We start from the raw sequence: 17741 nt of genomic DNA on the forward strand, positions 1-17741 counted from the left end.
CTTAATTTTAATATTGGCAAAAACGTTTTATTAAATATTTTTATGGATGAATTTAAATTAAAACATAAGCATAATAATATTAAAAATTAATTGTTACAGATTGTGTATTTGCATTTTAAAAATAAATATTGTGGAGAGATGAAAGTGATGTCATTAAAAGGGTAATTTTTTTCTGCTTTTAAGATAATTTTCAAAATAATTGGATAAATTCTTCTATTATATAAATATTTTTGTTCCTAACGTGCAGTGACTTGAAGGAAGTGGTGAGAAAAGAGATGAATCAAGCAAAATTATTTCGGTCTTGTTTATGATCTGTCCAAATAAAAGGTACCACTTACCTTTCGTTTGAATATACCATGAACGAGGTAATCTTGGGATTTCTTTGGTTTAAACCAAACTTTGCATTCTTTATTACTTTCATGTATACAAAGAGTAAGTGTATATTGTGATTGCTACAAAAAATTCGGACTCATACATTTTAATCTCGTGAAATCAAAAAAAAAAAAAAAAAAATGTATTATGCCTATTTGCGAAAGCTATAGCTAAAAAACGTTTTGAACTAAATGAATGAAAATTGAAATGTGGTTTTTACATAAAATTTGTAGCTTTCTATCAGGGTTTAACAGGGTGTGTAGCGTCATTAAAATAATTAAAAACTGTTTATTTTTATGGTCTTTTTATATAAGAGCTTAAAAGTGCTTACTTTTTATACGCGTGCTTATTTTTCTTTCTGAAGATAAAATAAAATTTTCAGAAAGTTTGTCCTAGTATAGGAATAAATTTTCTTTGTTTTATCTCATCATAAAAACGGAAGTGATGCCGGTTGCTGATTCATTTGCATTAATGAATCTAAAGGTTGAAAAAATTTTCTCCTATGATAGTAATAGTATGTATGCGCGCATGGAGAAAAAAATATCTCCTTCATTGACCTAACGTTCCTTTTTATCCTCTATTGCTGTCATCGATTTAAAAAAAGGGGGGGGGGTTTCTTTCCAGGTATTATTTTATATTTTGGGTGGAAATACGTATGTAAAGTTGTTTTAGCTGTGACATAAGCTTACTGTTTCACTTTTGTTTTGTGGTCACTTCATTGCAGAATATTTATTATATTTTAACATTTTTATCTATAAATTATTTAAATATTTTTACTGCATTTATTTTTTTTACAATATGCCAGCAAACTGTGTATTCAATTTCGTGTGGACTTACAAGAGTGAATTCACTGAACACACATTGAATGGTTAAAGGCTTCGAAAAATAAATTTAAAGCGAAGTGCCCATGGTGTTCCAAAGAATTTGACATTTTTAATATGGCTGAAGCAACTGTAAAAGTCGAAAATAATTTTTGGAATCTTCTAAGCTTTAAAAAAATTGCCTCTTAAATTCTTTAGTCATAGATGGTCAAAATCCTTTGATATATGATAAGCACTGCATTGCTTAATGCTATTAGGTTTGAAGAACAGAATTAGCATCCAGCATGTTCAACATGTGTTAATGATCAAGATTCATGGAATTTTGTGCTCCACTTATGAAAAAATTGACTCCCAGATGTTTCTATATATTCACTCTTTGAATTTTCCTCCTCGTTGTCTGAACTAGAATGATCTGGATTGGCTTAAAGGGAAAGCTACACTGCAAAGTCTGATTAGTGAATAGCTGTAAACTACTGTTACTGCGATTTAATTATGAAAACAACATTGAATTTTGAATGCAAAAAACAAAAAAAAAAATAATAATTTTTTACTGTTATGACGGTTTGTCTACCATAAGTAAACATAATGGTTTGGCGTAGATGGAAATTTCATACTCTCCTTTTTAAAATTTAAAAAAAAAAATAATAATCGTGAGCCTTTTGCGGTCAAGAGTTAAGTCATAAACTTTAATGATACCGACAGGGACGAGTGTTTTGAATGAAATCCTCTAACAAAAGTCGAAGCGAGTTAAGCACTTCATGCTGTGAAACCCGATGTGCAACATCGTTTAACTTTATAAAAATTACATAATTATGAATTTTATATATTTAGCCCTGAGGTGAGTGTTTCTCATTATCTTTCTTTCTCTTCTCTCGTCTAATATAGCTGTTATTGCCCAATTCTATTTTTGTAGTCATTCTTAAGTCCTGAAGTGATCACATTAAATGGCAACAACTGCAATTCAAAAATTCAACGACTTTCATAAATGAAATTTCGGATATGATATTATTATCATCATTGTATTTTTATTTCAAATTTTCATTTCAATCAGTTGGCAGAAGGGGTTTCTAAATTATATATTCATTTTTCATTACTATATTATGAAGCATAACTCATTTGCAAGAATCTGAATATAAAATTCTGAACAAATGGCATTCACTGTCTTACTGAAAGTCCATAATTTTTATGTGAGAAAATATGGATAACATCTTTTAGGAAGCAGTGAGACAGTTTCGGCGAGACCATTCCAACTGATTTCGATCAGAAGTAAATAGTCCTTATTACGAAGTTCATCTGTATTATAAGCAGCAGCAAAAATAAATTTAAAAAAATAATAATGTTTTTTACGAGTTGAACCCTGCATTGTACAATGCCAATGTTCTTTAGAGATGGGTAAGAAATGTTTTTCTTGCCATTGATGTTTGATACTCAATAACGGCATGATGGAGGAAAAAACTTTCAGGTTTCAAAATGTTGTGCTCTATGAAATAAAGTGGTATCATTTCTGAACATTAATGGTGCTGAATTCACTTGAATATCCTGCGGCATGTTATGTAACAACTACTTCAAGTAAAATACCCTGCTATACTACGAAGCATTTGCTCACGGAGAAGAGGGAGGTAGTTGATTTTGCAAATAGCGTGATCATCTCGAACGTGACTTAACGATGCTGGATTTCTGCTCACGATTTCACCCGAACTTCTCTTATATCCTTCTCTTATCTGATTATGGCATTACATTACCACTCACATTTTTCACATATTTTGCTTGTATCGTGCATTATCTGACATGTGCGGCTTCAAATTTCCAGTTATATTCGATAAGAATTTATCTTAGGAATGTATCTAAAAGACACTTCTATGCTCGAAACTTTTGAAATTTTTTCGTTCTTTACACTGGTAGTTAAAACTTCCATTATGAATCGGACATCAGTTCCGACTTGATGAAATCTTGAAAGATAGGAAAGAAGATTACCAGAGAAAATAGTAATTGAAGCAAGATGAAAGACAACTATCTGAATGATTTTTTTTAGAATTACTTCGGTTTCCATTGAGGATGAAATGTCATTCGGCTATTTAAACCTTCCGGTAAACTAAATAAAATATCTAAATTAAAAAAAAAAAAAAAAAAAAAAAAAAAACGAAATATTTTACTACTTTTGTTTTTTTTAATTTTAGAATTGTTTTTTGTTAATTAATGTAGTGTTCTGCATTGTTTATGAAATCAATTTTACTGATTAAAAGTGAAAAGGCTGTTTCTACCATTGTTGACTCTTTTTTTTTTTATTTAGTCGAAAAATTCATTCTTTGCTTTTTTTTTTTTTTTTTTTTTTAGCATTCCTATGAAATAGAAAAACTGAGATTGTCTCATTATTTTTGTCTTTCTGTAGCTAAGCCATTCATCTACTATTTTAGCAACATGAATTGCGAGGGAGTCAGTAGTTAAATTAACTGGCAGTCAGTATAAGATACGCGTTAAATATATTTAATTTAGAACTAAAATTTTATTAAGTCGTTGACCACTATACTTCTGAAATTATAACTTTCATTTTGCGATTCGTTCTAATTAAAAAATTTGCACTTATTAAAAATAAATTTAATCGAGTTTTCTTTTTAGTTTGCCAATTTTTTGTGAATTGTAATTCTGATTTTCAAAACAATTTATATTTTATAAATTTAACTAATCTCGGCTGTCTCGTCCGGCATCTTGCTTTTCTGGTTGGTAAGTTATTGATACGAAATACATAACTACGTAAAATAGCAATTTTTCTTTTTTTGATAGGAATGAAAATGTGAATTTAATGGAAACTGAAATTCACCTTTTCCATGCCTGTTTCAGAAACAATTTTAAAACGTAATTACTTTAATGCTAGATCTGGGCAGTTGTCACTTTGATTTTAATATTTGCCAGTCGTTATCGGGTTTTTAAATCGGACAAAAATATCGTTTTAAAAAGAACTGATTCTCGTAATTTACGTTTGATGCATAAAATTTCCTGTTTTTTCCTAGCTGTAATGTCTGAAAGAAAAGAAACTCGAATTACAATGATTAAGAAACAATAATAAAACTAAAACTGAATTTTTTTTCATTGTTTCGAAATTACAAATGTTTTTTAACGATTTTAAAAAGTAACAATTTTATAATTTGCATAAGAAAATATTTTATACGAAACGTATTAAATAAAATAATGGTGATTTCGTTCAATGAGTTTAAGAAATTCTATAAAATATATAATATGAAATTGCAAATAAGTGGAGAAATCCTTTTGGAGTTAATGTATATGTTAAAGAAAAGCAATTCATATTTCCATTTTTTTTAACTCTTTTTTATAATCTTTGAAATACAGGAAAATATTTACAAAATAAAAGGCCAGTGTTAAAGAAATAAGTTAGTAGACTTGTTGCAAATCAAAAAGAATATGCTTAACCTTCTTCCGTTTATTAGCGGAAGAAAAAATATAAGATTAAATATTTGATGAAATTATCAAAAAGGTTTGAATTTCATTGCAACACGAAAGAGTATTAGTGCAAATTATGCACAAAAATATTTTTTTTAAAAAAATCATCAAATTTTAGGGAAATAGAAGTGTACAATTAAATTAGTATCATAATAGATATTTTTTATTAGGAAAATAAAGTTTATATGATAATAATGAAATTTTTGATGAGCAGTGCTAAAGTTTTCCTTTTTTAATTTAGTAAATTTAAAAAAAAAAATTGCCTTAAAGTGCATGTTTGTATTCGCCGATTTGTCCTGCGAAGCACCAGTAGACAGTACATGCATTCACTTGTAATTATGAAATGAAGAACTTGTAATTATGAAGAGAATTTAATAGCTGCGAAAATTCTTTTTGCTCTTCTTCCATTAAAATATTGATATCAAGCTTTGTTTCATGTTGTTCGTTACAAACTCTATATAAATATACTTAAATAAGAAGAAAAAAATTTTCACTCCTGAGTGATTTTTTTAAATTTTAATTTACTAAAAATATTTGCGAACCAAAAGATGTTCTTACATTTTTCTGAAGCTACTCTCTCACAAATATTTTTTTACCTTCTTAAATTTATAAAAGTCTATTTTATTTTTAAAAAATTGTATTTTTTATAATATTAATTTATCTTCTGTGTTAATTAAACACGATTTTAACCATCGTTTTTACGGGTTTATATTGTTTTGTTTAATGAAATTTAAATTTCGTTTTTATTGAATCATTTAACTGTATTATTTTTTCCCCTTTATTAAAATTTTGGTTAACAAAGTTTGCCTTCTTTAATACATGAGTACAGTACCTTTGATTCAAAGTAATTTAAAAATCTGATGCCAAACTATGCGTCATATATTTGCGGAATTGACATTAATCTTATTAAACTATCTATGGTGCATTTTGAGTTTCCTGGGGTGAAAAAAAAATCTAATGTTAAAAGAAAAATTAAACAATTTTTTTAAGTTTAGGTAAATATTTCCGCCCTCCAAAGGATATTAGCTGCAAATTTCATAGCTGTATGTCTTCCTTCCTATCTATTTTCGTATGGATCACAAACACATAGTCGTAAATACTTTCTCATTTATTATATAAGTAGAAATGAGCAATTTAATATTATAACTCTATTTCAAAAAAGTTTTATGTTGAATAATAGTTCTGAATTTTTTTATATATGCTTTACTTTTCTGCTTTCAAGTGTACAACCTAACAGACCAAATGGCATCGATACCTGTAATATTTCGTAACACGTTGGATGTTTTTTTACCTTTAGGCCATTTAGGCGTACTTTACGATAATGGGGGTGGGTGGGGAGGATAGAATATTAAGTCTTAGCCACGCATTCCCTTCCTCCTCTTCTAATTGCAGTCCACGTGCCCTTCGCATTCCTTTGTTTGAGCATAGACCAACCATATCGTATCTTGCACTTGTTGCTAATAGTTCTACACTGTGTAATTCTGCTGTTATCGCCGACTTCGTGCTTTGCTAATGCTTTGGCCAATTTTCTAATGTATCATTAAGATTGAGCTAGCTTTATGGTATGGTTGATTTTGAAGTGGAAATGGCAACTTTCTTTTTTCTAAATTGCTCTTTATGCGTCGAAGGCACTGTGTTTTTCAGGATTAATATCTTAATATATTTTAATATAATTTTTCATTCCAGAAAAATTTGTATTAATTTTTAATATAAAATTAAAATTTTAAAATAATTAAAAGATTCGATTTTCGAAACTATTTCTCCCTGTCTGTTTGGGAATCATTGAGGAGCTTCATAATTTTTAGTAATAAAGATTCGAATTAAATGATAGAATTTGATAAAATGATTTTTATATATCAATCTTACAAAAAAATGGCATTGTAATGTGTGTGTGTGTATATATATATATATATATATATATATATATATATATATATATATATATATATATATATATATATATATATATATATACTATAATATAATACATTTTTCTTTTTTTCTTTTAGGGGAAAGAAAGATACCGAAATCCAGCAGTTGGCAGCGTAGTAAAAATGCTACAAGCCATGGAAAATACTCATCTGATTGTTGCCTGAAAAATGGCCTAGTGCAATGTCGTTGTTTATCACAAAATAGCTTTCCAGTATGTGTCTTTTTCTATTTCATTTTAAAGACAATTTAAGAAATTTATCTCTGGAATTAATTTTAACAGTTTTGAATTTAAATTTGATAATAAAATAAATAACTTAAGGTGAATTATTTTAAATCTATTTTCCCTGTATTATTCATATTGTATAATATGGTATTGGAAATTAGGCAACACTTATTAAGTTTGCATTAAATAAATTCTCAATTTTAATAAAATAGAATACAAAAGAAGGTAAACAGATTGATCAGAAAAATATATGAATAAAATTTAAAATTCTGGGTGAATTTTTCATGATTGAAAAATGATTCTGATTCATGATTTCTTTTAAACATAAAGAAAAAATCATATTTTTCAAACACTTCTGAGTATTCTGAGTGAAATAATTACCATAAATTAGAGTGCCATTGTATATCTTGAATCAGAAAAATTTCAGGTTTCTTCCATAATTTCAAGATAGTTCAAAGTATTTGTAATCCAGGCCTAATCCACAATTTAAACATTCTATAGTAGTAATGAAAACTGACGACAGAGAAGTCTTAATGTATGTCATTATGCTGCTCTAGTTAATCATAAATATTATTCTAAAGTTGTTTAAAATTAATATGCTTGAAAAAAATTAATTTCAAATATCTGGTTCAATATCCTTCCTAATGAAACTACATATAAAGTGAAAGAGATGTTTAATTTCTTGGAACTCTTTAGTCTTGAAGTCAGCAGTAAACTTAATATTATTACCATGTTGGTCTTTTTAAAGTTAAATTTGGACATTTGTGTCTCCTCACCCAAATTCTTACATTCAGGTTTTTTTTTTATTTGATTTTAAATTTAATTTTTGGGCTGGAATTTTACAAAATATTTAAATTAATTTTACTTTTTTTATTGAACATTTTGTATTCAAACAGGACAGTCTTCAAAAATGATTGGGAGAATGAGTCGCTTTTTCAAAAGTGATATATTTTTGCATATGACATAACTATTTTCCAAAACATTGCCCCCCCCCCTCACTTAATTCTTGAAAAAGAAGTTGTTTACCTTATGAAGCTTTAAATTTTTGTAAGGTTCTCAGTCCCTAGAAGGGAGATAATAATAGACAAGGCTATTAATATAAACAAGGATCTGATTTTGTGAAACATTTAATAGAAGAGTTTAGAATTTTATTTTGATGAATATTATTTATATTAATTTACTGTGCAAATGTCAGTTTCACAAGACTTGTTTTAATGAAAAAAAGCTACTTCCAAATGTTATTTTTCAAAAAATAAGGATTACAATAAATCAAGATATAACTTATTTTTTCCTGTCTTGATTTTGAATATTTTAAACATTATTCTACCATTCTGATCTGCTTTCTCTAATAGAAGCATTCATTTTATTTATTAACTATGTAAGATTGATCTTGGTTTTAAGCACTGAATACTTCAGCAAAACCTTTGTTCTTCTTTATATATTGTTTATTAAAAAGTATGAAAATGTTTAATTATTAATGAGTAGCAACAAGAAGATGGGAAGGTAATATTTATTTTATAACAAAATTTAATTATCTGCTTTTTTTTTAATTTTATGAATGAGTTAATCTAAATAATTTCCTTTGCAGGTTCATTATTTCCTTTTACAACTTTTCATTTTTTTCTAAAATCTGCATTATCAGATAGAAATTAGCAAATTGTCTATATAAAATGTCTGTTTGATAAAATACATTCTTTTGATACATTTAAATAACCAGTTACCTTGAGGTTTGGGGAGTAATGACAGTATTCTGTGAGACAAGAAGTCAATAAATAAATATTTTGCAATCTTAAATATTTTGTTTTTCATTTCTGCTGTCCTTATGATTTGTAAAGATTTAATCCTTTTATTTTGGATGGCATTTATTCTGGCAGAAGGAATAAATTATTGTTTAATGTCAAAACTTTTACTTATACATTTATTTCTCTCTCACTCTCTGTCTGTCTCTCTTCCAGTTTTTTTATTTATTTATTATTATTATTTTATCAATCCACTTTTGAAACTGTTCTTAACATGAAAAGAAGTTCTTTATTCATAAATGTAAACGTAGAACTTATATAAGAATTTCATGAATTTTTTCTCTGTTTCATCTGAATTGGAATCTTTTTTTAATCATTTTAAATATGTGATGTGTATTTTTGATGTGTAAATTAATAACCAGCTGTTGAAATAATTTATATGAATTTGTTTAGTTTTAAAATTAGAGGTGGGGGAGGGGGGAATTCTTACATAAAAGCATTCAAAACTTTCATGGCAAAATAAATTATTCTTTTCTTTAAATAATTTAATTAAAATAAATTATCTTTACAAGGAGAAATCAAAAGTAAATTCTTCTTTCCCATCCTCTAAGAAAATTGTAAAAGAGTAGTGCAGATAAGAAGTGGGTTTGAGCTATTCCTCCATCATTTGATGGTATATCATTGTGCTGATGATACTGGCACATTGTTAACGGAAATATCAGATGAGCTGGTCATTCTATGCAAACTTTCATGTGGTGTAAATGAGCCTTAAGGTGACAGGTTGCTTAAATCTATTCCAATCGAATTTTGTCATTGAAGCAAATGATATCTGTTAAGAAATATTGAATAAGTATAGTAAGTATTGAAGTATTGAATGCAGTATAACGTGGACATCAATAACCACTATAGAGAATATTTAGCATGTAGTTGTATTTATTTGAACAAATAAGCATGTTACAGTTTTAAGATCACTATGGTGACATTGAAATCTGTTATGCATCTATTCCCCAAATCATACATATATGTACAATACTACAAATTTTTAGCTCTGTGAATCCAAATTACACGGACCTTTTTCTGTGCATATTTCATACAATACCATATGAAAGTACATTTCATTTCCGGATTGTGATGGATATAAAACTGCAATTAACCATTTCTTGCCAGAATCAAAAGTTAGATTTATAGAAGGGTTTTTTTTTTTTTTACCCTATAGAAAAGAACTCAACTTCCTCTGTTTATAAGATAATCCTACCAATTTTCTGGGATACCTGTTCTATTTTATTACAGGACTTTTTGAACTGTAAAACAATTATGTAGTATCTTGAGGCACTGAAGTCAGCAATTTACAGGATATAGTTGGGGCTTTTGACATAGGTCTGTCCTTTCTAGAAAGCAGTATAAGATTATATGTGGCAGTGATGACAGCCAATAATAAGAATACATCACTAATAGGAATTCTACCATCTATTGTGTCATCTTATTTAGCATCAAGTCAATTCTATTTCTTTGTGACATTAAAAGACTCTCAGAGGAATGTGCTTTGCCACCAATGAAAAAAATAAAGACCATGCAGAATAATCTTCCCATATTTAGGATATATTTTTTACTTAGTTTTTTTTAAACTTACAGTTATTAATTTTTATTATTTACTTATTATTACTCACAGTTATTATGATATATTTTATAGCAATTAATTGGTTTTGTATAAAAATAACTAAGCGCACTTTATATATCTGCTGTCTATTATTTGTGTTGAATAAAAACACAGCCCATAGCAACTGAGAGAAACTTTTTTGTACATTCAAACTAATGTTTACAAACTTTATAACTGAGTAAAACAAAAAATATCCTTTTCTATCCCTCTTCCTTGAAACATATGTACATCTTCTGTTATTTATGTTAAAAAGTATGCGGTTTGCATTTAAATAACTTCATTAGAAGTTGGTTACTAATCAGATTTATTGTGCATACTTTTTCTTGAAGACTAATTACTTTATTAAATAAGAATTATGTTGGATTTTAAAAGATAAGTTGCTTATCAATATTATATATATAATTATATATTAGACCAAAATTGAAAAAAATGTTATATTCTTCTTAATAATCTTACTTTTCATCTGTCTTTCTGATTTTTTTTTCTAGGAATGGCAAAGAAAAAATAATACAAAAACGTTTACAAAAGATACTTTGCCATTTGAAAGAAAATCTACTTTATGGGCAGATAGCAATGTATCCAATGGATGTTTTGAAGAGAATAAAATGTTGGAAGAGTTTATTCTTGATGACAACGAACTTTGTCTTTTAAATTATTATGATATTCCTATCAATGTTTCCAGGAGACATGTGAGGAACTCTGGGAAGGTGAAAACAGTTTCTATAATTGATACTTTGAGTGAATTAGCTTCTGGGGCAACTGATAGGGAAGATGAAGGAGGATTTTCATCTGCAGTCAGTGAATCTGCTGTTCTCAATCGATATTTACATAAACCTAAGGCTAGGCATGCTCGCCAAAATGTACCAAGGAGAGATTGTGGACTTAACTCAAGTAATTTTGTCCCTGTGTCAAATGCTACCTCTGCCATACAAACAAACACTTACAATTCAATTAAAAATGCTGCTTTTAGCACTCCTCAAAAAAGTAGGACTGATTCTTTTAATAATGTTTATTCTCCTGTACTTGATGATAGTGGTATGCCTTGTAGTTCATTGAAAAGAACATTAAAATGCTTAAGAAAAGCTGTTGCATCAAATGTTGTGCAAGAAGAAATTCGTAATCGAAAATTTGTAAAAGAAAAACCGAGTGATGATGATGCCTTTCGCCTTTGTTTTTCGGACAGTGAAGTGAAAGATACGCCTGTTAACTGGCCACCAAAGCATCATAAATTGCAGTTCACACCTAAGATAAAATCAAAAAGTCTTCTTGCAGTTAGTGAACCAGTTGTTAAACAGACTGCAAAACCAACCTCAATATTTCGAAATCGGTCAAAGGCTTCAATTCCTGACTGGATTCAAGAAGTATTTACTGCCTCAAAAAAAGGAAATGTTGATAAAATGGTAATGATTATTAGTTTTATTTTTATAGTTTGTTGCTTTCAGGAAGAAAATATAATTTTAAACACAGTTTGATTTGTATGTATGAAATCCAATTTATATATATAAATTTTGTGTAAATGAGCCTAATAATTTTCAGTTTATTAAATTGCTTCAAATTTAATAATTTGATGTTAATAAATGATAATTTAGTTTGCTGCTTTAAATTAAAGATAATTTTTTTTAAAAAAAATCACATAAAAATTTCTTCTTTAAAAAAAAATTCTTTTTATTTTTATTATTAGTTTTTCCTAACTTTTTTAAAAAATTATTTTAATTTAGATATTTTTTTGATTGATTTATCATCAAAATTATCCTAGATTATTTAAAACTGGCTGTCTTTAATGACCATTTTACTTACCCAGAATACTGACTTTTTATGCTATTAAATGATTACTATGGTATGCATTTTTAAACAACAAAATTTCAGCTTATTACATATGACTTAAAAATATGAATTTAATCAAATCAATCTGCAACAAATTATTGTTGGTACAATTAAACTACAAAATATATGCCAAAGTGAAAATCATATTTTGGAATTAATGTCCCCAAAAGAATTTTTTTTTTTTTAATTTTAACATTGGCAAAAGCATGAGATTAAATATTTTGATAAATGAATTTAAATTTCATAACATTACAAGCATTGTAACATTTTGAATCAAACCTGAAGAAATTATTAAAAATAAAGGGGGGGAACTATACAGAAATGAAATTTATATCATTTACAAGATAATTTTTTGAGTTTTAAGATAATACAAAAACCTTTTCCTGAAATTAATATTTTTGGTATATTGGTCATCTATTTCCATAGGTAAGTCATACCAAGTATCCATCTAATAACAGTTAAGCCTATTTTCATCTTCGATTATACTTTCTGTTTAACCCCTATTTCTTGATTTCTTTTACATCTTCTGATTGAATTAAGTGTTTAGCATGGTGAACAGTATTTACAATATAATTACTTTGTTTAATTATGGCAGTGCTGAATTAAGTTGTGAAACACTGAATAAAACAACCTGAAATGTTTGCATATCAAAATATTTACATTTGACTGTTGCCATTCCATGTTAATTTTACATATATAGATTTTTCAGTGTTATTGATTCAGAATTAAAAAAACAAATTATAATGAAATAAATTAATAAGAGTGTTTTTTCTACTTTTTTGTATATTAAAGTAACATGGCACATTTTTTTTTTTTTTTAGCTTCATAATATAGTGAAAAGAATCTGCTGTGTATTTTAAACTTCTCTGTGGGCTCGTGGCCCAAAATTGATATAAATCTATAATTTTTATAATAAATGCACATACCAAATTTCATTTTCTTCGCTGTTTTTATTTTTAATTAATTCGATCACATACTTATGGACAGACTAACAAACACACAGTCTGTTCTTTAGCAGATTTAATGTAAAATTAGATGCAGAACTATAACTTTTGCATTAAGATTACATAATAAATTCATCTATCCATCTAGCTTGCTGTAGTTTTAAGTGATTCAGTGTACTTATCATCAATCTTTTGACATGTTTGAACCAAAATTTAATAAAGAACTAGAATTTTAGAAAGAAATAAGGTTTATTAAATTATTATAGGATTAGGTTTTATTATGATTCAAGATTCATTAAAAAAGAAATGAATTAATTAACTAAAGTAACATGAAAGTAAACACTCTCACAATAAGAAAGTAAATCATGTTTCTGATATTTATATTAGAATTCCAAATTCTGTGATTTTTTTTTTTCTGTAATTAGTGTAAATTTAATGTCATATTTTTAAAATTTCTCTTAATTTGTCATTTACAGATGGATATTAAGTATATTGTTTGCTTACACTTTGTATTCTTTGCTTTTTTTCCCCTTCCCTTTTTCATTATTTATTTGTTTTTTATTTTATTTCTGCATTTTCTATAACTTTTTTTCTCTGTCTTTTCCAGAAATTAAGTTTGAAGGGCATAGATCCTGCTTTAGTTCGTAATCTATCAGATGATCATGGAAATAATTTATGGCATATTTGTGCTGTTCACAATAATTTTGAATGTCTTGATTGGCTTTGTTCACATAATCCACATCAGTCTGATGCTCTCAAAGATGAAAATAAGAATGGTTTTTCTCCTGCAGCACTTGCAGTTAAAGTAATTATGTTAAGAATAACTATATTAATTTCATTTCAGAATATATATATGTTTAATTATTAATATCATTTTATGTTCATGTTATAAAAATAATTTTGGACAAAATTTCAGATCAGTTATTAAAACATTTGTACATATTGCTTTTACTATGCTAAATAAGATTCTATGTTTTCAACATAACCATGATAATTGACTGTCATGTTTAAAAGATTTCTTTAATATTTTAGCCATTTTTATTATTATTGGATATTCTTTGAAGTAATAAAGAATTATGAAATTTTTGTATATATTTATGCATATCAACCACATGAAAACATTAAAGAAAAATTTGTTCCATTAAAAGTCAGGTAAAAAAAGTGACATATATTTAATGTTAAGGTAACAAATATATGCATAATAGCTAACATAGTGATTAATAACAATTATTATTTAATCACTGTGTAATTTAAATAACAAATGCTACAAGGTATTGTTTCTGCTGTATTTAATTTTATTATAAGACATTTAGTTCATGCAAATAATTAAAACAATTGTAATTTGTTTAATTAGATTTATAGTTTTATTTTTTATTTAGAAAATTGTCCTTTTCAGTTGGGTAATTTTTGTTTAAAACACATGGAAGTGAGGAATATTTTGTCAAGAATTTAAGGGTTGTCTTTAAAATGTTTATATTTAAAATTATATTTTATTTACTATTGAAATTTCAACAATTTTTTTTCGGTAATATTCTTTTTTTCTTGTTTTGTTAAATTTTATTTTCAATTTTTATTCTTTGCATGTTTCAAAGATATTCTAGATATAAAAACTGTAGATCCGTTTCTTTATTGTAAATTGTTTGTAAATTTAATATATGCCTAAATGTAGAAAAATAAAAATATTGATGTATTTTATTTTAGCATGGAAGTCTTCTAGCTGTTCAGTGGCTTATTCATAATACAATAAGTAAAGCACAGTTATTACCACAACCTGATTCCAGATCATTATTGCACATTTCTGCAAGATATGGGCAGGTAAAGCAGTTTGCATGTCCCTTTATTTCTTTTAAATACCTCCCTATTTCTTAAAAAATCAATTTTATTGAATTGTATGGTTAATGCTTGATATATGCATAGGTTATATATTTTATTTATTGCTAGAAAATAATCTGATACATGTAAGCTTATGTATAAAACTTTTATGAATATTTTTTTATAAAATCAAACATTAACAATCTATTATGTTTCTATGTATTACTTTTTTACATATTTATGTCAGATGCTGTACTTTTTTCTTTTTTTTTTTGCAGTGTACAGTTTTAGAATGGCTTCTCAGTTACATGAAATCTCAGGATCTTGATGCTGGTATTGTTGATTCTGAAGGAAATACAGCTCTTCATCTTGCAGCTAAATATGGACACATTAATTGTGTAAAGGTATCAAAGGTTTTTTATTTGTTAATAAACTTGATATTATGAATTAATCTGAAATTATATAATAGTAGATTGATTAATCTACAATTATGAATTAATAGGTAAATCTATATTATGAATTAGTAGGTGTATGAAATTCTACATTTCATGTTGCATTGTAAATATTTGCTTTCCAATTGGAGAGGGTTATAAATTTTAAATGATTTCTTCTCATCTTTATAATTTAAATTCAGTTTGTTTATTTATTTATTTATTATTTTTATGATCAAATACATTTTAATGCATCTCGACCTTTCCCTCAGTGCATGTAAATATTTGGATATTTTTTTATAATGTAATCAAGGTAGGAATTTAGAGCTAAAAGTTAATTCTATAACTATTTCACGCCGGTGTCCAAAATGGCCAACATGTTCCAATCTCACCAAACAAACCATCATTCTTATTAATTCTGACATTTTTAGAAAATTGTTTCTAAGATCACTTAAAGTGAAATTACTTAATGCAAACAGGAGTTATTTTAAAGTATTTAATTAACTCAATGTCCAGTTCTTTAAGAATTATTTTGAAAACAAAAACTGAAGGTTTAATTTATTTGAAAATCGTTTCTATGAAAGCATTTTTAGGGATTATCTTTTCTTGGTTTTTAATGAAATCTCATTGTAAACACACACACACATAAAAAAAAGAAGTAATTTGATGAAATGATTGAGACAGTTATCTTATTTAATTTTACTAATGATACATTTTTATTATATACATTCATTATTGGAATGTATATTATACTGATATTATTCACTCTTTTTAAGACCGTAATTTGAAATGTTTTGATATCCTTAGCTTTGAATATGTTCATTTAATCCTGTTAAAAAGGTTTAGATTATCTCAAAGTAACAAATAATGTGTGCCTTTACAGAAATTATAAATCTATTAATCACTGTGTTATGCACTAAATTATTTGTTTTTATTAGCCACCTTCTGACGCAGATCGGATGGACAGATAGAATGACGACTTACTGCATTTTACTTGATTCATTCATCTTATTAGTAATCATAATTCAGCTGAATCAAGTCAACTTAAAATTAGCAAGCTTCTTAAAGTAGTTTTAATTTCAGGTTATTTATATAAATTATAATAAACTATTGAAAAGTAATTTTGAATTGGACCTTTTTTAGACAAAATAAACTGTTATTTTCAAAAGATATAAACTTACAAGATATCCAATTTAATGATTAATACAAAACAAATAAAAGGCTTTTTTTTAATTATTATTATTATTACACACTTACATTCTAAATGATAGTAAGATTATCCAAAATCGTTCAGAAAATCTAGATCATTTTCACATACATGAATCCAAACTGAAAAATTTGGCAGGAAACTAAATTAAATTAAATGCCGACAGGATAAAATTCTCTGGCTCCCCTCCCCCAAATGTTAAATTTGAACTTCCACCTTATGTAAATAATCTAGAATGCAATTTTATTTCAACTGAAATTAGCATAAGGAATAGTAGATATTATTAAACACATTATTTAAAACAAAGCATATTATAATCCATATATCTAAAATCAATATAAGTGTTTTTATATTTACAATGAGAAAAGATTATTATATACAATCAGAAAACGTTTTGAAAATTACAAAAGAAAACATTTATGTGGTTGAAGAGCCAATAGATGCTTTTTTAAAAATCTTTTAATGTTTATTTACTTCTGTTTATGTTGTTTTAAATTGTTTTGTTGAAAATTGGTTTGATATACATAGGTTTTAAATTTTAACCAGGTTTTAAAATTGAATAAAATGATGCATATTATTACCTAGCTTTAAATTTAATAGCATTGAAATAATTATTTCCCCACTTTTTTAAATCCTTAGAATTTTGTATGCTTTTCTTAGTAATTTTGTATGCTTTTCATAAAAGCTGTTTGCAAAAAAAAAAAAAAAAAAAAAAAAGAGAGAGAGAGAGAGAGAGAATCATTTTAAAATTTTGAAAAAAATTTTTCTGTAGGCACTATTTCTCTTTTTTCTTCTTTTCTTTTTATTTGAAGAGACAGGTAAATTGGAATGTGCATAACAATGATTTTGAAATTTATAAAATCGCTTCTAAATGTAACTATTCAATACTTAAGCTAATGTGATTAGGAAGTTCCCCCCCCCCCCCTCAACCTTAAAATAGTTTTAAAAAATTTTTCGTGCTATGAAATTTTCAAAATTTATTGCCTTAAAAAATGGAAAAATTGGCTTATTAATTAAAATCTGGAAGGGTAGGGATAACTATTCTGAGATGCATACTTTCAGTATTTCAAAATATGCCAGTACCAAATTCGATGGCTGTATATTCAAAGGTATGTTTCACAAGAATGCCAGTGTATACACAGAAAACTACTTCAATTAATTTCATAGGTAGAATATTGATCAACTCTCAGCTATAACTTTTAACTGCTTTTATTTTTTTGTGTTATATAACAAATCATTTCAGAATGTCCAATTTAAATTTAGAGTTGTAGAGATATGAAATCTTAAGTAATTTTAAGTAAAGGATTTGTTCATTTTTCTTTT

At 26.7% G+C, this 17741-nt stretch overlaps 1 protein-coding gene across 1 annotated transcript in view; it reads left to right on the forward strand.

Moving 5' to 3' along the window:
* LOC129962117 (uncharacterized) overlaps nt 1-17741 on the forward strand; it is a 78954-nt gene that overhangs the window by 45107 nt on the left and 16106 nt on the right. Inside the window, exons 4-8 of the mRNA XM_056075854.1 lie at nt 6659-6792; nt 10689-11600; nt 13576-13773; nt 14670-14783; nt 15059-15184. Of these exons, the coding sequence (XP_055931829.1) occupies nt 6659-6792; nt 10689-11600; nt 13576-13773; nt 14670-14783; nt 15059-15184 (1484 nt within the window). The remainder of the gene's footprint in view (nt 1-6658; nt 6793-10688; nt 11601-13575; nt 13774-14669; nt 14784-15058; nt 15185-17741) is intronic.

The sequence above is a fragment of the Argiope bruennichi genome, chromosome 1 (assembly GCF_947563725.1).
Source record: "Argiope bruennichi chromosome 1, qqArgBrue1.1, whole genome shotgun sequence".
In the NCBI taxonomy this organism is placed as follows: domain Eukaryota; kingdom Metazoa; phylum Arthropoda; class Arachnida; order Araneae; family Araneidae; genus Argiope; species Argiope bruennichi.